At 41.3% G+C, this 20377-nt stretch overlaps 1 protein-coding gene across 1 annotated transcript; it reads right to left on the reverse strand.

Moving 5' to 3' along the window:
* Nucleotides 1-2279: 2279 nt before the first annotated feature.
* cchcr1 (coiled-coil alpha-helical rod protein 1) lies at nucleotides 2280-11216 on the reverse strand. The gene is made up of 19 exons (XM_070843603.1): nucleotides 11058-11216; nucleotides 10408-10705; nucleotides 10141-10308; nucleotides 9921-10038; nucleotides 9496-9690; nucleotides 9055-9218; nucleotides 8835-8949; nucleotides 8527-8637; nucleotides 7696-7839; nucleotides 7410-7520; nucleotides 7037-7143; nucleotides 6794-6906; nucleotides 6625-6697; nucleotides 5474-5592; nucleotides 5170-5358; nucleotides 3736-3837; nucleotides 3426-3571; nucleotides 3186-3333; nucleotides 2280-3081 (listed from the first exon to the last, which is right to left on the reverse strand). The coding sequence occupies exons 1-19, from the start codon at nucleotides 11125-11127 to the stop codon at nucleotides 2948-2950; spliced, it is 2625 nt and encodes an 874-aa protein (XP_070699704.1). The 5' UTR covers nucleotides 11128-11216; the 3' UTR covers nucleotides 2280-2947.
* Nucleotides 11217-20377: the final 9161 nt, after the last annotated feature.

Genomic DNA, 20377 nt, shown 5'->3' on the forward strand with positions numbered 1-20377 from the left:
AGATAAAAGCCACAAGCTGTGTACGGTGCTCTGCATTTGTGGATTGAATATCACGTCGACATAATCTAGCAATGAGAAGCTGGTCATCTGGGCCACAGGGAGGCTTTGCAAAGAGCATCTGACAACACAACTTTTTACAGCCCCAAGGTATCAGCAAGAATGTATTTCTATGTGTTGTGTAATAAACATTAGATTCAAGGTTTAGCAGTAATAAGGCCATTAAACATTTCTTGAAAATAAACCGATTCTATTGAGCAAAGGGGCCAAATTCTGTCCGCAACATCCAAACAGTTGTAGGAAACTGTCAGTTTGGGCATTTTGTTTGTACCAGAAATAGAAGTACAGGTCTGAGCCTTGACGTAGACACTTGTTGACAGGCAGGGCCGATGACAGCAGATGTTCTGATTTGACACGCTGCACTCTGACAGTATCAGCCTCAGAAACAGAGGGAGAGGTTTCACACTCAAGCACACCACAGTGCTTGGCGACAACATTCAGATATTTAAGAAACTGAGTTATCTATTTGCTCATGCTCATCAGACCCCATGTCGGGCTCCGGCTCCAGCGCTGCTTGGAGTCAGATATGTATAAGCACAGTTGGTTGGCACTCACTTGATTGTTTGAACCACTCTTTTTACATGCCATTAATTTAGAATTGCTAATAAAAACCCATCAGGAAATTATTGATTGGTTTTTATTACCTAATCTATTTCACGTCTTGTCTGGATTGCAGTGCTCTACTAAATTATTCATCAGTTAACCACAATGTTGTGTGGCTGCTGTGCAATTGTCTCCACACTGCTGAGGTTATGAAGCTGCATTTAGTCAGGTTGTATTCTAACTTTTGTTTTTGCCACACTCATGGGACACAGAAGATTTTGCATCATCCACCAGAATTCTGTTGTCATGTTTGTTTGCCATTTGTAGAAAAACACAGTACAGCGTTAAGAGGATCTGGGCAGGTTTCCCGTTCAAACTGATTCAAGAATTTTAAGCTTTGAAAAATAGTAGATTTCACTACATGTGCACATATCACTCAGTGGTCCTTTTAAAGTTGCAGGTCAGAAACATAACTGTATAACATACAGAAATCATATCGTTCTTCAATAATATTTCAGTGGAGAAATTGCACATTAAGTACAGCCATAAAGAATGGTGGAGATCAGTGTATGTGCTGCGCTCACCTTTGACAACAGTACCCTCTGCTGGCTTTTAATGGCAAATGAGGACACATGATTTACTTCTATTTCTTTTCATGTCTTTGCAGTTGAGCCACTTGCACATTTGCCGTCATAATGATGCCACTGCTCCTGACACTCAGATGTGAGTGAGTGACATGTGATCTGAAGAATATCACACAAAAGGACAGAGATGAAATACTAAATGTGGTGGAATATTCCTTTATAATTATCCATGCAAGTTAGGACCATACATTAAATCCTTGACGGTCAAACATATTATTGAGTCTTGCATCAGAGGTTTGATATAAAATACAAATGAAAATGCTCTCATGCCTTCTGTGCTATTCTGCAGACTCTAAAGCACCAGATATGAGCAAGAGAGTTCAGCTAAAATCCAATATTCTTCTAAAAAAATTAAATTGATGCATTCATCCTCTGCTTGCCATGATGAATCACCTCTCCAGCAATGAGTGTGTCCCTGCAAATTATTTCTGATGCTCTTAGAAAATAGAGTGGGAAAGTCTCGACTTTATTAGTATTTTCCCTCTGCTCTCCCTCTGTTCCCCATGAGATGTTTTCACCTAGAGGCTTGAAACTTCCTACTGTTGCAAAATTTATTAGCAGTCATGACAACATGACAAATAGCACAATTATCTAGTTCATCATGATGTTTATCATCATCCATCCTACGACTGCAACATCATTTTAAAAGGGACCTCTGTAAAGGAACTTCAAATAGAAAATATTGATTTTTTCATTATGATATCGCATAAGTTTTCCCAATTGTCCCAATGTAATATGAAGAGAAACCAATCGCATTCAACCTGCTTTATCTTAACAAAAACAACATTCTCAGCCAACTATAAACCTGAGAAACTCCTCTGTATTTCCAATCTCCATTTTTAATCAAAAAATTGACTTTTATTTAAGAATCTAACTCTGCTGACAAAAAAGCTGCTCTTCTTTAGACGGATATGACATCTCGTCATCTTGAATTGCTTCATCAATATTTCCCAAAATACTGCTACATACCACAGAATTTCAATAAATAAATACTTTATTAGGTCAAACTGACATTTAAAGAAACAATCCTCTGCATAAAAAAAAAAAAAAAAAAAAACTTGGACCACCACATAAACTTGTAGGATCCAAGTCAACCGAACAGACTTCTATTCACATTAGCAGGACATCAGATGTATTTTCATCTGCAGGCTTTTCTTTGCCATCTACTGAAAAGCTCACTGAAACTGATCAATCTAGTCAAATATGTGCAGTTATTGAACTCATCGCTGTCTCTCAAGTTATTGTTCATCAATATAAATTCAATTATTTCACCTGTAGTTGGAAATATAAATAGTACCTCTTGTGAATGTATAAAACTTACAACATAAACTTTAAAGCATTTACTTGATTCAATGAGTGTAATGTATATTATTGCAGGGACCAATTTTAAGGGAAATAGCCTTTAAAATAAGTTAAAGAAACAAGTGAAATAAAAGTGTGAAGCATGGCCTTACTGGTGACGTAATTTTGTCCAAGCAAGGGAGGTTTTTCTGAAAGTAGTTTATATTAAATTCAAGCAGCGCGGTCTGCACTAGATGGCTATTATTCATCTTATAGACCCAGCTGCAATGTGACATGTATGGTTTTCTGATGAAAATAATTATTTCCACTGACTACATTTTTTGGCTCCTAAAGCATCAACTGCCCACCTTTTGTACAAATTAAAGGTGTGTTCACTGGCTTCAGTGAATCATTGTCAGGTATCAGCTGTGCAGACTGCCTGTGGATGGTCCCACGCTGTCACTCTGTGCCTCCTCCTCCTCTGCAGAGTCCTCAGAGCTGTGTACCACCGCAGCACTGAGACTATGGAGCTCCTCCAAAACAGACAGGAGTCTCTCTGACAGGATGCAGACAGGCCATTGGTCAGATCACTCATGTCTGAGTAAAATGTTGGGACTTAAAAATAGTGTCTGACGCATGAGGAGTTGAGACACCACTTACCGCCTGCAGGTAGATGGAAGTTTGCTCCCACAGAGTGACTCCTCTCTGAAGGTTTTTCTCCATGTTCCCTGGGAGCAGCAGAGGTTTGTCGAGCTGTTGTTTTAGCTCCTGTATACTCACTTGTCAGCCCTCTCTCTGCAACAGTAACCTGGAACAGATTCGGGTAACAGGAGGCAATCAACAGAAATGAAGACATTTTTGCAATTTTTTGCAGTTGCATTGTGCTTCAAAAGGTCTTACAAGCAGTGGTCTTTTGTCTTTCTCCGACTTCCTCAGTTGTTTATTCTGGACTTCCCTCTTTGTGTGTTCATTTCCCCAACGTTGAGTTTCTCTCATCTCATCCTGTTTCCTTGCTGCCTCTCTCTCAAACTGCCGCAAAGTCATAACTGCAAGAGACAGTGCATACAGACCAAAAGCCACAGGGAAGTGCTGCTATATACTGTGTAAACAATTCCAGCCATATTAGATCACAGTCTGCATTACAGATATGACTTCAGCTCCCTGTGTTAAGCTGCTGTGGGCTGAGGTAGCATGGTGCTAATCCTGCTACCTGCTTTGGTGTGCTCTCTCCTGGCAGTATTGACTTGAACCTCCATCCCTCTCAGCTTCTCAGCACAGCAGGCCTTGATCTCAGACACTCTCTCCTGCAGGGCTGAAGGGGAACAACAAATGTTCTCCTTATCAATCCATTCCTCGATACAGTATCTCAAAGAGGAACAGTCTAATGCTGCATTTGTTCCTCGGGGGAATTTTAATTGCTATTCTGTTTAAATTTTCAGACAGCAAGACGTCCATAAACAAGGAGCTGATTTAATCAATTCCAGATTTATCAATTATTACGATCAAACCCAGTAGTGCACAAAGGACTGCAACACAACAAAGTGGCAGTAGCGCAATGATGGGAAAAAAAGCACTTCTACTTTATATTACTTCCAAATTATAGCTTCCAGCAAACGTGTTGATATTTTGCTTCAGTGAAGACAGAGGAATATACAGTGAAGCAATTTAAGACCTGGCATTTAAAAGGAAATTAAATCTAACAGTGTGGATTTGGTGTCTGTGCCAGTCAAGCGGCCATAAATCAATAACTTCATATTACCAATGGATCACATGACAATATATACATGATAGAAGCTGCTCATAGTGACAAACCGGCAGAAAAATATTACCTGACTGTACTCACCTGTACTCACCTTTTCAAGTATGTCCAAAAACGATGCGGTGCCCACATGAACACAGGTTTTGTTTGCTTTAACTGTTCCTCCTGTTTCTGGCCATTAAAAGATCCCTTCCTAAAGTTTGTTGAATGTAAATGAAAAGTTACAGTCTTTTTAAATTCTCTCTTTTGGTTACTGTCCCTTCTGTGCAGCTCAGCAGGGAAACACTGTGCAGAGAAACACAAAGACAGACTTTTATACTAAAAAAAACTATTTAAGAAAATATCCACTTGATTGGAATAACTCAGGCGACTGAAGCCTCAATTATGTTATCTTCAGATAAACTTAAGAATGCATTTTTACACAAAACAAGGCCTGTGGATTTTGAAAGTGTGTTAGTATGGGATCTTTTATTGGCCAGTATAAACAGGACGAATAATTACAGCAAGCAAGCACTGTTTCAGTGTACATATTCTGACTATGGTTTTAAAACACACTTGAAAAATTGTGATCCTATCCATGTAATGGAGGGTTAAAGGTTGGAAGTTTCCTAAGTGGCCAGGGGGGAAACTGTGTGACTGGGGGAAAACGTATTAGGGAAACTCAGTGACTCTCCCTGAACACCTACAGTCAAGGTGCTCTTGAGCGTGTCACATAATCCCCAACTGCTCCAGTGAAGCTAGCGAGCAGGCATGTGTGGCCAGGTGTGAATATGTGTAGACTGTGACGAAGGGCATTTCTGAAAAAAAGCAGGAGTACTCAGTCTACTTTCTGTGGATAAGGTTGAAACAAGGTTGAAAACAGTCATGCGACAGCCGCTGCCTCACCACTCTCGCAGTGCTCCTGCTGGCTGAGCTGCTCAGCGCGGACTTTCTCCAGGTTGACTTTGCTCTCCTCCAGCTGGGCCTGGATCTGCTGCAGACTCTGGTCGGCCTCCTCTCTGCTAGCCACAGCCTGCCGGACCTCCATCCAGCTCTGCTCCAGCTCCTGCTGCTGCTGCCTCAGTCTGCTCTCATCTGAGGAGGTGGTACAGAAGTTAACAGAGATGTACACAAAGCCAAAACATGGATGCCCAACAGATCAATAAATAACATATTACAATTAGGTTTTGTAAGCTGAGGCGGTACTCACACTGTTCTTTTAGGTCAGCCAGAGCTTTCTCAATGAGCTCAGGAGTTCTTTTGAGCTCTTTTGTGAGCTTGTCTCTCTCTTCACATACGAAAGTAAGCTCTGTCTGGAGGTTTGTGATGCTGCAGGGCAACACAGACAAGATGGCAGAGCAAATAAAGGAGCAGAAAGTCAAGCAGAACGGTACAGAGGAACCTGCACGGTGCATAGCAAAGTAAGCCAAATATTGCAATATTGATTTCAACCATTTTACTCAGTCCTATATCAAAACCTAACAACCTGAACAACATGTTTTCTGGCTTGAATACTTCAGTGTAAACATTAAGCTCAAATAATAATTCTTTGAATTACGCTACAAATTCTCTAAATTAGTACTGAAGGTACTGATCGATTAAATCAATACTTGAAATCTTACCAGTAATAACGAATTTGAATCACTTAACCAGTCAAACTGGAAAGCGGTCTGCAATCTACAGCTTATAAAATGCAAAGAGATTCTTAACTTCATTTCATATTAAAAAATGGAATATGCTGGATTTGGAGGCTGCTGACCAGAATAAGTAAGAACTTCTAAGACATCACTTTGAGCTCCAGGGGCCGGCTGAAACAGCTGGATGTAAAAAAGTTGGGCGTAAGCCAAAAGCCTTGCTAATCTAATGTAGAGATAGATAAATCTAGAACTAGGACTCGGTACAGCTACACCCAACATAGACGTGATAACACCTTCTACCACAGTGATAGTTATCACTCCATTCAAAATGCTGCACTACGTGGGGGCTTAAGGAACATTTTACGTCCAGCCTGGTCTTACGACTGGTCGTACTTCTAACTGGTGCAACCGGACCCAGAATAATCGCAATGTGCATTTGGTTTGCAATTAATTGTAAATATTACTGGCAGTTATCTGCAAGCATAATGCGACACCTAATTACAAGATTTCTTTCAGAGCACACTTATTTACAAATATTATATTTACATTTGAATATAAATGTGTTGATTACTTTAATTTCTAAGATTAGAGAGCATTTTTTCTAATGCCATAGGTGATGAAATTATCTGTAAAATGAGACACAAAAAGGACTTCTTGCATCCAGGTTGGATTGATACAGTTTAGGTTCATTCATCATGTAAAAATGACGGGTGAAGCCTCATACCTGTCAGCAGCCTGTTCTACCTGTTTGCTGGCCTGCTGAACTCTCTGCAGAGCAGCCTTCCTCATAATCAAACCTGCAAAAAAAACAGTGTGATGCACTTCTTTACCAGACATAAGCTCTTCAGACTGAAGCACTGCAATCAGCACATTCATGCCCATTATAATCACACCTTGGATAGCCTCCACTCGTCCTTTAGCGAAAGTTAGCCTCTGGGTTAAAGTGTTGAGCCTTGCATGAACTGCATTCACTTCTGGCACCTTCCTTTCAAATGCCAGACTGAACCTATGAGGCACAGAATTAACTGTAATGAAACTATTAATAATGACAAGGACAATTAGAATACTTTTTCCTTCCATTTTTCTAATTTATTGACTAATGCTTTAAATGTTGAATTCAAGTACGTTTGTTTTACCTCTGCACTGCTTCTGTAAGGGTTTTAAGTTCAGCCTCTGCTTTGTGATTCTGTGACCGCAGCTGCAGGTTTTCCTTGTGAGCCTGGGCCAAGTCCCGTATCAATTTCTGGGAAGAAAAATACACATCCATACAACAGTATCTTACATAAATAAACTGTGATGCTCAATTTTTGAAGATGTCATCGCGCCCAGCTGCTGTTCTTTAAACTTCAACTGCTTCTGGGACCTAGCGAAGTTTTCATATAGTCAGCAGTCTGTGCTGAGGTACAAATATACGAGCGTTTATCACTTTCCTAAGCAGCCCCACATTTATTGTGCATCATCAAATTTTCAGACAGCCACGTAAATCACATCATTTGCTCTGGTACTAACCTCCTTTTCCACTCTCTCCAGGTCCAACTCAGCTATCCTGTCATCTAGACTGTGTTGGAGCACACTAGCCCTGTGCTGCTCCTGCTGGAGCTGCTGCTCCACGCATCTGACCTATAACAGAAACCAAAACAGCACCACACTATAAACACAGTTTCAACCACATTGGGCATGATTAGATTAGATTAGATTAGATTAGATTCAACTTTATTGTCATTACACATGTACAAGTACAAGGTAACGAAATGCAGTGATGGTACTGTGGTGTACAAATATAATGTTTTCGTACTTTTGAAAGAAGTTTATCCTTCTCCCCTCTTAGTTCAATGTCCTTTGTCCGAAGCTGGACGCATAACTTGAACACTTTCTCTCTCCAGAGCTGAAGCACTTGAAGGCCTTCGGATCCATTCTTCACAAGTGGGTCAGCAGAGGTCTATCAAAACATACACACGTATGCTAAAAGCACACACCACTTCAGCAAATGCTTCATATGAGCATGAGTAATTACTGCGTACAAATTAGCTGTACTGTTTTCCACGCTTTTTTAGATGAGTGCTCTTTCCTTTCTTCCCATTATATTAATTATATTAACACATCAACAGAGAAGAGTCAAAAATCTGCTCTCAACAGCATCACCATGCAGCAACCGTGTAACCTTTGCTGAAACCTAAAGAACATAAGTTTCTGCAAGTTGACATTTATTACAGACTGGCCAAAATGCAATTTAAAAAGTATGAAAATTGCATTTCAAATGTGAAAAAAGATATCATCTGTCACCTGCAGTCATACTGTATATACACAGAATTTGGATAGAGCACATCTGGTGAAGTGTTCAGCCAAATTAATTACTCCTGCAGGGCTTTGCTATCCTGTCTGGAGCTCTTCCATCATCAGCCTTAGACTCTATGGTCTGCTTTGGAAAATGGTCGGCATTCAGACCTCTGAGATAAGAATATAGTTGAAACCTTTATGGCCTAATGCCAAAGACACACAATGATAGGTGCCTGATTGGTTTAAATACAGTAGGAAAGCAGTCAGTCCAGTTCACTCACTACAGTTCAGCACGCGTTATCAGCACAGGCTTGTATCATGCATTGCTAAGTGAAGAAAAAACACTCACCTTCTTAATGATTTTCTCCTCTTGGAGGGCAAGGATCTCATTCACAGAATTAAGCCTGACTGTCAAAAGCTCTGTGGTCATCTGAAGAGCTGCTTTTTCTTTGTTCAGACTCTATAAAATGGGCAATAATAGAATAAAACACATATATATTGGAATAGATTATCATATTTGCATGTTAATTTTTACATTAAACACCCATTTGCTTCACAAATCTTTCTTTATCCTGATGAAAAGAACAAGATTGTGTTTTTCCCCATGCAATTACTTTACAGGCTGATTCCAATCAATACTGTTCATATGGTCTTCACCTCAACAGTTTCATTTAATTGTTCCTTCTCTCCTTTCTCTGGGGCAAGCTGGCCAATGTAATTTCTGAGGCTGTGCAGTGTTGCAGATTGCGTCTCAAAAGCTTGTCCCATTTGGCTGAAAAATAAACAACACCCCCCCCAAAAAAACAAAATCAGTTAATCTGACTATAAAAGTGCTATAAATGTTTAACTGTCTTCTGTTTTAGATTGAATGTGGCACCTTAAATGTTCTTTCAGTCCATCTCGCTCAGTGGATTTCTCCATTAGAGAGCTTTTTAGCTGCAGCACTTCTAAAGTCATTGATTGAAGTCTGTTCTGTAGTTCACTGTTTGTTTTTCTCGCTGCATCCAACTCTGTACAGTGGGAAGCATCCAACTGTTGCAGCTGCAAATGAAGAAAGGTAAACAACAGAAATGTTAAGAAACAAGCAAATGCAAATGCAATATCTTATTGATCCCAAAGTGCATGATTTCCTTTAACTTGCTTCCTTCTCAAGGAAGGTCAGAGTGAAAGGCCGCCTATAGAAAACACCTGTGCTCCATGCTCAATATTCTTCTCAGCAATACCTCTTGGATGTAGGACCTTAAGCTAAAGTCACTTGAATCAGTTTGTAAAAGGTTTATGATGGTCTAAATATCCTTGCAGATATTGTGCCACACACCTCCACCTCTTGCTTCTTTTGCATTTCGTCCAGTTGTTCTGACAGTCTAAGAGTCTGCTGTTGGCCCTCCTCCTCAGCCTGTAACCTGCTCATTTCAGCCTTAAGAGAGAGCTCCCGAGCTTCTTCTTTGCTCCTCTCTGCATCTCTCCTCAGCTTTGCAATTTCCTCAGCTGACTCTGCCTTTAGTCTTACATGCTGCAATAAACAAAAATGTTAAACACAGAAGAATGATCATATATGAAACTAATCATAGTGAGACTTGGAAACTTACAGCAGTCAGATGACTATTACTAAGACTACAAGACTGTTCTAAAAACATCAGACTACGAACAGCCAAAATGAGTTACAAGATGCCAGTAATTCTCGGGTGATCTTGGTCAACAATCAGTGTTGAAATGAAATGTTTTGTCAGTAAATAACATTACCTGTGAGCTTATTGTCTCCTTCTGTGCGTTGCTGTGAATGAGCCTCTCTCTGATTTGGCCGAGTTCAATCTTAGCCTTACATAGCTCTTCACGCATTGCTTCCAACTCATGGCTCTGTCTGTCATACAAAGGTTATGACATGTTAACCTTGTTCAAAGTGACTGTTAATGTTCAGTTAGAGAATGTCAGATCAAACCATAAAATGACTGGGCTGTATTACCTGTTCAGGGTGCTATCTCTGTCTCTCATCTCTTCCCTGTGTCTCCTGGCAGTCTCCTTCAGGGCCTCCACCTGCCCTTTCAGCCTCTCAGCTTCAGCCTTGTGCTTCTCTGCCTCCATGCGCCACTCTGACTCCCATCTGGACCACTGCTCACTTCTCTCTGCATATCTGTGTTTGAGGAAGATGAGCTATTCATGTACCCCATATACCACCCAAATGACAGACGATAATGGTGTTTGTAAATATATACAACATATTGTGGGGTACCTTGCCCTAAGGTCTGACGGTTGATCCACAGAGATCCTTTCTCTTGTGCTCTCTCCTTGTAGCATCACGATCCTCTGATTTTCCTTCCTCAGCTCCAAGATCTCCTGTTGGGCCTGAGTGATGGCTAGCCATGGATTGGCCGGACTGGGATCCCCTGATAGTGCTGATGTTAGTCCTGGGTTTATCCAGGAGATTGGAGGTGGATGTGTCCCTGGGTTTTGAACGCCTGTGTTCACTCCAGCAGACTGGACACTCGATGCGAAATGCGATGGGGGCACCAGGTCTTTCTGGATATTCCCTTAATTACATAAAATAATCGTTAAGTGTACGCATTGGCATTACGTTATCTATTCTGGCTATTTGCATCGTTAGCTTTTACCAACATAACGCTTCCTATGAACAACCTTTTCACACAGTGCTTACAAGAAAGTTACCGAGATAAACATAACAACTTCCCTCTCCTAAATAAAGTCTCTTCTTGTTGTTAATCAATGGTTAACGCTGAGCAAATGTAGACAGACAAGCTAAGTTGATGAATTAAGTTAGGTAACACTGTAGGCTAATGTTAGCTAACAATGTGTAGAACTCAACATTTGCTAGAAGTAACGAGCAAATGACAACCAAACTTGCAGCTGTAACCGGCAACTTACTTGAAACTGCTGGCGAGGTGAAGTCTGTGGGTACTCTGAGCCTTTCTTTACCCAGGTTGTGTTTCTCCATGTTAAACAAATATCACTGGAGATCATAAAGTACAGAAAAACAGCCCGACGTTGTTTTGGCTGCTCGCTTAACGTTTGTTCTCCCGCGAGTCACGTCATTTGTCGTTGTCTTAGTTACGGTTTGCCACGGTCACTTCCGGGACTTTCCGCCGGGGCTTTTTTGTTGTTGTTTTTTTACAAGTTTTAATGCTAAAATTACACATCGGTTTAACATCCCAGTAAGTTTGTATGCTTATGAATTTAATTTAGATTAAATGATTTGTCGAATAATGTTACATTCGCGCAGTGCATCACGGGAAAGTTAATTTAGTGAATCCTATTCCCTGATATATGTCTCGCAGGGTTTTCTTCCTCTCAGGCTGCCTTCAAACTTGATCGCAAGAGCCCTGCGTTAAACATGTATATATATTGGTGCAGAGTTTATCTTACACACAAACTGCCCACTGCAGTACAGCCTGCCGCGTGTGCCAAACTGAATGCACATTCTATGCTTTACACTAAGTTTGTAATTTATAACACACTTTTTGCAAAACTGGAAACACAACTCACTGGTTTACTGTCAGTTTGCCATTTATTCACACACATCTACAAAAGTGGAAACATTGGTCTCCACATTGCTACACTGTTTTGCTAATTGCCTTATCACAATGTGAAATCACACAATTATCACACGTAAAAATATTTTTAGATAATGAGTTCACCCACAAATCATAGCTTGAGCCCTATAAATAGGCCACAGGTAAATATTTGGTTGGAACAATTGAGGCCAATATTGTGCAGAGAGTAAGAGGGGTGAGAACTATAGTAGCACAGGGAGGTGAAGAAGATAGAGGAGGAGGAGGACGTGAATTAGAACAGGGAGGAAGGACGGGATGGGGAATAGGAAAGGGAGCAAAGAACACAATAACTGATCAGAGGAACTGCGGCTGATATAGGATGAACATGAGGGAGGCTGGGCAATGGGTTCAACCAAACGTGAGCCCTCACAGAGCTGCAAGAAAACCAGTAGGCCTATCTGGTGGAAGTAGTTAACTGTTCATCGCAGAGCAGAGGATCCTCATTGTAAATATGCTCAATGCAAATAACTGCATCAGACTTTGAGAACTGAAGGACCACATAATGGCGGATAAAACCATATTTCAAAATGTCAACAGAGTGAGTCTCTTTGCACTGTCTAGTCGACTGAAAGACAATAGAATCAGGATGAAGCTGCTGTACAGAGTCTGTTTCAAAGCAGCATCATAGCGATCGGTCCCTGTATTTTCGCACCATGCCACACTGTTTTGTGTTGTTTCTGTCAGAGAGTCCTTGAGCTAAAGGCTGATGCAGTGCATCATGAGATACCATATGAGGATGGGGCATGTTTCAACCTTGTAAAAACAAGGGGGCACAGCAGACATATCATCAGACATCGTGTCATCATCAACATTTTGTTTTTCCTAGATGTTATACTGCTCTTCTTTTAAGTACTTCTTTTTTAAATAGGACTCTATTGCATACATTTATTGTGGCTTAAACCGGGACCTGAGAGTGAAATTTTCGTACCATCCCATGTGTAAATGTGTGCTGGTATGACAATAAAGTTCCATGAATCCTTGAATCCTTGAATCCTTCAACATACATATGGAAAAATAACAATGTGTGTGCCTACTGGTCAAAATGCCATCCTTTACCATCGTGCAATCTGAGGCCCATACAGCACTGCATACATTATTGCATTTTTGGACACCCATTCGCAATAGACTAATTGCTAATGACCAGGAACCAGAGCAGCCCAGGTGCGTTATCATCTGGGACAATGTTTGCTGCTTTGCTCTGCCATTGGTTCATGGGTCACCAGCATTTCATTGCACTCAATCTCCACCAATACGCTGCGACCTGGAATCCTACTGAAGAATTCTTCATGGAAGATATGGGATCGCCTGCCCCACCAACACAGTCCCCTTCTTCAGGCAACAGAGGAGGCTTGTGGATACAACAATCAGGGGTCATGCCAGGCCTGGATACAGCACTGCAGAGAGACTTCCCACGCTGCCTAGCTCAAGACAACATCACATGTGCTGTGGATGAAGTCATACGGTCAGACCCACATAGAGGGCAAGATTTAGTCAAATTGTTTTCTGCTCCTTTTTTCCCAACCTTAACACAAATGTTCTCTTCTACCTGATACCGGTGTGATTACTACATGTATGACTAAACTTTATAGCTAATTGCGATGCCCTGCACACAGAAAAAGTTAAGGCCCGAAGTGTTACATGTACACCACCAGTGGGTAGTTGATGCTATGTGTGTATTTATTCACATGACACATGACATTCACAGTTTGTGTGTACTGTATTGATGCAAAACACATTTTTTATTTAAAGAGATATATCATGTTTGATGTATCATGTCAACTGTGTAGAATTTTCCAGTAACCTATAGTTTGAAATATGATGCCGAAGCTATTAGGAAAAAAATGTAAATAGGCTGTACTTTAGGGCAGTGGACATTACAAAACATTTCTGTTTGATATTGACAATAAGCAATAGCCACTGGCTGGGAATTCACAGTCTGGAGGGTAAATCATACCTTGTGAAAATAATTTGTCATATCTGCCTGCCTATCCTCTAGAGTAGGAACCTCCAGTACTGATAAATAAGAACATTCACATGAGACATCTTTAGATTTGAAATTAATCATGGGGAATGTGACACTTTATGCTTGGTTCCACAAGGCATTTTTATTCTGTTATTATTGGGCAATATTATTGTGATGAATAGTGGGGGCTCAGTGTAAATGCACCTAATGAAGTAATAACCTGAAACTAAGCCATACCTTCTTTGCCAGGGACTCCTTCACCTCAAGAGGACCCAGGGGTGTCTGACAACACGACTGTTTCTGCATGATATCTCCAGTCCTGCAGAAAAAGGAGTGCCGAGATTCCTTTAGAAGCAGAAAATAAGTGCAGGTTTAAATAGTAATTGGTGATAATTTGGTTATATAACTGAATTTTTGGGTTAAGGTGCATCTATAAATATGTTACCTTTAACTGTAAGATTATCAGTATATGAATTATTTACATTACGCATTTGCATATTTTGACAGATTCCTGTGTGCTCACTTTCCACCATCTGCAGTAATACACATTTTGCACACTCTGCATTTGTGCAGTAAATCTGTAAACTGTAAACATGTGCTCACCTTCAAATGAAAGACTGCATCTTTTGCTTGTTTTGCAATGGACAGTATGTTCACTGTTCAGTGGGCTCTGAGCACTATAACCATCATATTTTCCTATATCCTGTCGTGTTATTTCCCTCTTGCATCTTCAGAGGCCACCTCTCTTTGGTCTTACCTTCAATATCCTCTTCGCTACAGCTGCCATGACCCACTTTCCCCCTGGGGTTCATTAAAGTTTCATCTAAAACAATCTAGTCTATTTATGCTGCATTCAAGGGGCAACTATCATGTATCGATACAACCTGACAATACAATGACATAACAGAAGTAAATAACAGAGGAAACCATTACATAAAAACCTCAACAAATGACAAATATATAAAATACAGGTACATTGCCAAGATAGACAAAGGATGCCAGTACAGCATGAAAGACTGTGGACCTTGTTAAATGTCCATAGTGTGGAGAAGTGGCTGTGTGAGGAGCACAGTGGGAGTGCTGTGTGGATTATTTGAGCATGTCGGTGATGTGTCCTCTCAGCACTCGACAGACACTGCAGTAGGTCCTGAGGAACAAAGCAGAGAAAAAGAGAGGATCCAGAAGGAAGGCAGAATTAAGATGCAGCTCCATTTCTGTGGAGGATACTCGAGAGCTAATCAGGGTGGGCCTTCACTGTGTAGAATGCTTTGAACAGAGATAGGGCAACTAAAAAGAGCAGACAGAGACAAGTTTGTGAATTGTCTCCAAAATGTGTTTAATATGGCAAATTGATCTGGATCCATTTGTAGCAACAGCAGCCAGGTATAGCAGGAACAGCCACGGACGCTCCTGAGGGATCCTGAGGAGATCCCAGGTCATGTGGCATATGTGGTCCTTTCATTGTGTTCTAAGTCTTCCACGGGGTCTCCTCCCAGTTGGAGGTGTCTGGGAGACCAGCTACTGCCTTTCAGTTTGTTCCACTCTCAGCGCCTTTGTAATGTCTCCTGACGCTATCATGTAATTTCTATCACTGCCCTACACTTGTGACCGCGGGGGCCGCATCAGTCGGACTCATGAGTTCCTCAAAGTTCTCCTTGGACTCCACTGGACTTCACTGTCAGGTCAGCATTGACCCATCTGGTAGATCTCCTTCTCCGTAGTCCTTTTGACATCAACAGCTGCACATGCTCACCCCATGTCAGCTCAACCCAAAATGTGAATGTTTCCATGATGAGAGAGAGTAAAAATATCTCTCTTAGTCTCACTTAAGGATATCCTGACACACCCATGGCCACAGGAGCTGCTTTATCTTTGTCCCTAATCAAGCTGATTCAGCCCACACTTCACAGGGTTCATGTGGAGAAACTGTCCATGACTGCAAATATCTGGACTGGAAACTGTGTCTTTAATTAAAATGTCTTCCTTATAGAATGTGCTTGTTAATCTCTTCACAGCCACAAGGATATTACTGACAAAGAAGTCAGTACACACACGCACAAAAAAATAACATCCTCATAAGAAAAAGCTACATCTATACATTATCCAATTAAACTAACCTGCTTAAGCTAATAATCCCCATGCATTGATATATGATCTACATGTTATATATGGTTTAGAAACCCACTGTATGTATTAAACAGAGAATGTTCCCAGCATGAGCATCAACAGAGAATAATTGCAGCCCTTTATTTCCGTAAAAAGCTTTTCTTGCTTTGGCAACCCAGCTTGAAACAGACATCACAAGGCAGCATCTCTCCCAAAGACTGTGGAGACGATCCTTCAGCTCCATATGCACAGCATCACAGCCATGGCCAGTGGGCATTATGAGAAAAAAAAAAGATATATGGGAAAAAATGTTTGCTCTGTCAGCAACTGTCTGGACTTATCCTCCCACTTCACACTGTAGGCCTGGTTGTCGTGAATGTCTAGTGTATGGCAGGGGCAGATTTCCATGTGACATTCAAGTTCAACTCAGGAATGCAGCAGGAGCCCAATCCCTGAACAGCAAGCTATTGAAGCTGCACAATCCTCCCAATGATTTTCAGGTTTTTAAGAGCAATTTTCACTTTTCTGCCCTGTGGACTAATTTCCTGCCACCTGTGGTCATTTTGCTTCATAGCAGTATATTATTGTGGCTAAATAGGGCAGATCTTTCCATGCATTGTCCACCTAATCACAGCCAGAGTGATGTTTCAGAGCTGTCATGATTGCAGAGGTTTTTCTTCTTTTCTTTTTTAGATACAAATCCCATAGAGACAAGCAGGGATTTGATAAAGTAAATTCTTATAGTTTAGACTTTGCAAAATGGAGATAGTTGATTAGGAATCTAATTACCACCGCCATGGAGGTTAAATTTTAGGTTTGACTGCCTCTCGGCAGGATTGCAAATTTCCCTGAAACTTGGCGGAAGGGTGTAGCATGGACACTACATTTCGGATTCGCCTCACGACCACGCAATAACACCGCAACACCGGGCTCTGTGGCGAAGCCACAGGCTTGGTGAGACTGGACGGCGCGGTTTAGTTGTCACAATTTGCACAGAGGCTTATGCCAATTAAATGTAATGTATTCTCGCTGCCCACCTCCCCGCCGCGCAGGCCCGCACTCTTCCCCAGCAGCCGCACTTGTTCCATCTGGTCAAAGGTGGATGGGGTTTTTCTCCAGCACAAAGCGCGTAAGTACGTGAGTGCTGTCCGGGGTTAAGGTGGTTACTTAATGGTTTCTAAATTGGGATTTGCTCGGTTGTTGGAGGCTGAATTTAATGCACCAGCGTATCCCGGTGGTTGCCTAGTAACGCGCTGGCAGTGGGCGCCGCGCAGAGATCTCTATGGTGGGCGCTCCATTAAAGCCGCTGGCGCTCCTGACCTTGGCGTCGTGAATGCGCAAAGCACACAGACTGTGCAAAGCAGGAGATAAGAGTAAAGATCTGTGCGTGTTTGATGCTGAAACCCGGGGAGCATTTCGCACGCAGCCCATTGTCGTATGGCGAGGCATGGTATGGAGGACATCTCGGGATGGAGCGCGTATTAGCTGATGTAAAAGCAGGTGAGTTAACCTAATGATGCTGTTTTTTTTCCGTGGGATGAATCTTTGTTCAGATTGATCACTGACATCTGGGATAATTGTTTCGTTTAAAGCGATTGCACAACGATAGGGGAGAACATGGTGGAGCATTTTTTTTTTTTTTTGGCAGGACAGTGTTTTTGTTCCATTTTATCCAACATTACACTGTCCTAGACCTAGATTAAACAAGCTGCTCAGTCACAACGTGAGGCAGCGCGCACACACACACACACACACACACACACACACACACACACACACTACAGCAGTTTGTCGATGCTATCTGGGCTGTGGCTTGGTTGCTTTTCTCTGTGGATCCTTGCATTCATTTCTAAAGAGCTGATCATTATGTTGAGTGCTACCTGCATGTTCTCTATAAGGTAGTCTGCTCTGCATCCAGCCCCGCTCCTCTTTATTGCACCGCTAAATAAGGGGGATTTGGGGAATCCACTAAAACGTTTTTGATCCACACCAGTCGAATTACAAGGGCATTGGGAGCCCAGCACTGCTGTCTGACATCCTAGGCTCCTTCTCAAATGCTTTCATGTCATGAGCCCCCGGGCTACCAGAATCTAATCAATAAGATGTTGTCCCACAGATTTTTATTAGTGTGGAATTGGTGTTGAATTGTGTGCCTGCCAATGATGTAGGTGTAAAGATGGTAATGATGGGGGAGAAACGTGGTCATAGCAATCATTCTAATAGGTCTGTAAGTGGGATCAAGTCAGTCAAATGGGAATTAAAGTATTTGGGTCCCTGGAAACCCAAGTCTTTTGACTCAGACCGCCACTGTGATGCATAAACATTTGTTTGGTGCAAAACAGTCTATTAGAGCAATATGTAGAACATGTTAAACATTTTGATTTTTAAATTCAGTTGCAGATTTATTGCATGTAATGGCAAGAAATATTCTACCCATGTTTCTTTCCTTTCCTGCTGCTGGGCGCTGCCAGTCTAAACTGCCCAAAAACTTGCAGCGTATCAAAGTTGACTGAGTGACGGCTCACTTTTATTAAATGGCCCATTTGGTGTAAGCTATAAAGCTTTTATCCACATCTGTCCCATCGCCGAGCACAAGTTGGGAAGAAGAATACTCTGCAGACCAGCTGAAGGCAGTATTCAGCTGCTTTGACAGCCTGCAGAACAGTCAGTAAAACAATATGAAAGTACTGCCCTACCATAGCTTTGTTACAGTGATTTAAATGAGACGTTTGATTTGATGTCCAATAGGGAAAGAATACAGATCCATTGATAGTAATATCATGAATGCATGTGTAATTAAAAAGGAAATGCAGCTCGCTTTAAGAATTCATATTATCCCTTTGATCTACAGCAGCCCCAGCAGTGTCTTCTTTCTTTACGACTAGGGCTGCTTAGGAAGCCAGAGACAACTAACCGAGTCTGACTGGTGATGCCCACTGTACAGGACCTAACAGCTAATTTGATAACTGGTAAAATTTCACCGCAGGTTTCGTGAACAAAGAGGATTTTTACCTTCAGATGATTTATTACCAGTGTCAGTTCCAAACCAGAAGACGTGCCCTGATCTGCAAAAAAAATCTGGTTCTCTGTCTTTTCCATTTTAATGTCTTAGGAGCCGTACATCATTGTCACATAAGAGATAGGAGATGGAACAAGTCTTGTCCTTTTTTGGCTCTGGGGAACATTCATAAGTGTTAATTAATACAGGCAGAGCTTGCCTAGGGCAGAGATGTACAATATTTCTCAAACGAACCAGTGTGATATTGTTCTGATTCGTCTCGTTGTTTAAAAATGAGCAAACTGTGATGATATTCATATCAGTTAATGTGCTGCTGCTGCTGCACACCTGTGAAGGAGAGAATGAGCTGCCTTTATTTGTGTTTTTCGTCCCTGCTAGTGTAAACAAAATACTGCAGGGAAAGAGAAAAGCCAATGCGCCACATCTATGCTTAATTAGTTTCTCATATTAGGAGGTGGAAATCGTCCCCTGTCTTAATAGGTGCATCAGATTGAAAGAGAGCTGTTTAGCTGCAGTCTTTCACAAAGCTCGAGGCTCTACTTGTCAATAATTGTGATTAGGTTAACAAGCTTGTTTTTGCTTTGTTCATTGGCGAGCCAGTGAGAGCCTCATGCCTAGCGTATTATACTAACTGCCATCCTGCCATAGACTATAAGGACTAAGGCTGAACGCTTTTTGGACAACAAAGTAGTTAATTGGAAGAAGCACAACACAGTTTGCTCTCTGTAGTTCTCCATGGATGAGCTTACCTTTGATACCTTGTTTGAAATACCCAATGCACATGTGATTGGGGTGAATGTGTGTCCTCCTGTTTACTGGTGAAGCAGGAACTAGTTAAAAAAAAGTTTGGATCGTTGTTTGCATTAAGCTTTCCAGTATTACTGGAACAAATATCCAAAAACTTTTCTCTTAGAAAGAAGAAAAAAATGCGGAATCAACAAGATTTAATTTATGGCTTCCATTAGGTCTGCTATAGGGACTAAGCAGTTACGCAGTATTTCTTAATACTTGTAAAAATGTATGTAGTGTTTGAACATAAAAGCTGAATCGCTTTTTTTTTCTCAATGACTTACCATCTGTGTTTGTTGAAAGACGAGAAAAGTGGAAGCGAACGGATTGAAGAGGTCTAGACCACAATAAATCAAGTTCCCAAAAAGAGGTGTCAAAGGATCCTTTTCTTCTGATATGGAAGCCAAATGGTCCTCTGCTCCCTACAAGCTTTCCTCAAGTCTTTCAATTAACCTGTAATTACTCTGTGCCATGAGGGATGTTGGTGCTGGTGTGGTCCCATCAGACATGTTTGTTCTCAGGCACCATTATGAAGCTGACAGTGTTGCTCAGATGAAAGACACAAAAAGACACAACCCCTATTCATGATGTGAGATATTGTCTTCTAAAATATATTAAACACTGATCACAATCAAGTCAGGTGTTTCTTTCTGTCTTCCTTTTAATCTCTCTTCGGCACATGTTTAAGATTTGTCTTTCTTTGCTGTTCACTTTGTAGCTTTTACATAAGAAAAGGGGTGCTTAACACCTCTTATCT

This window comes from Pempheris klunzingeri, chromosome 14 (assembly GCF_042242105.1).
Source record: "Pempheris klunzingeri isolate RE-2024b chromosome 14, fPemKlu1.hap1, whole genome shotgun sequence".
NCBI lineage: Eukaryota > Metazoa > Chordata > Actinopteri > Acropomatiformes > Pempheridae > Pempheris > Pempheris klunzingeri.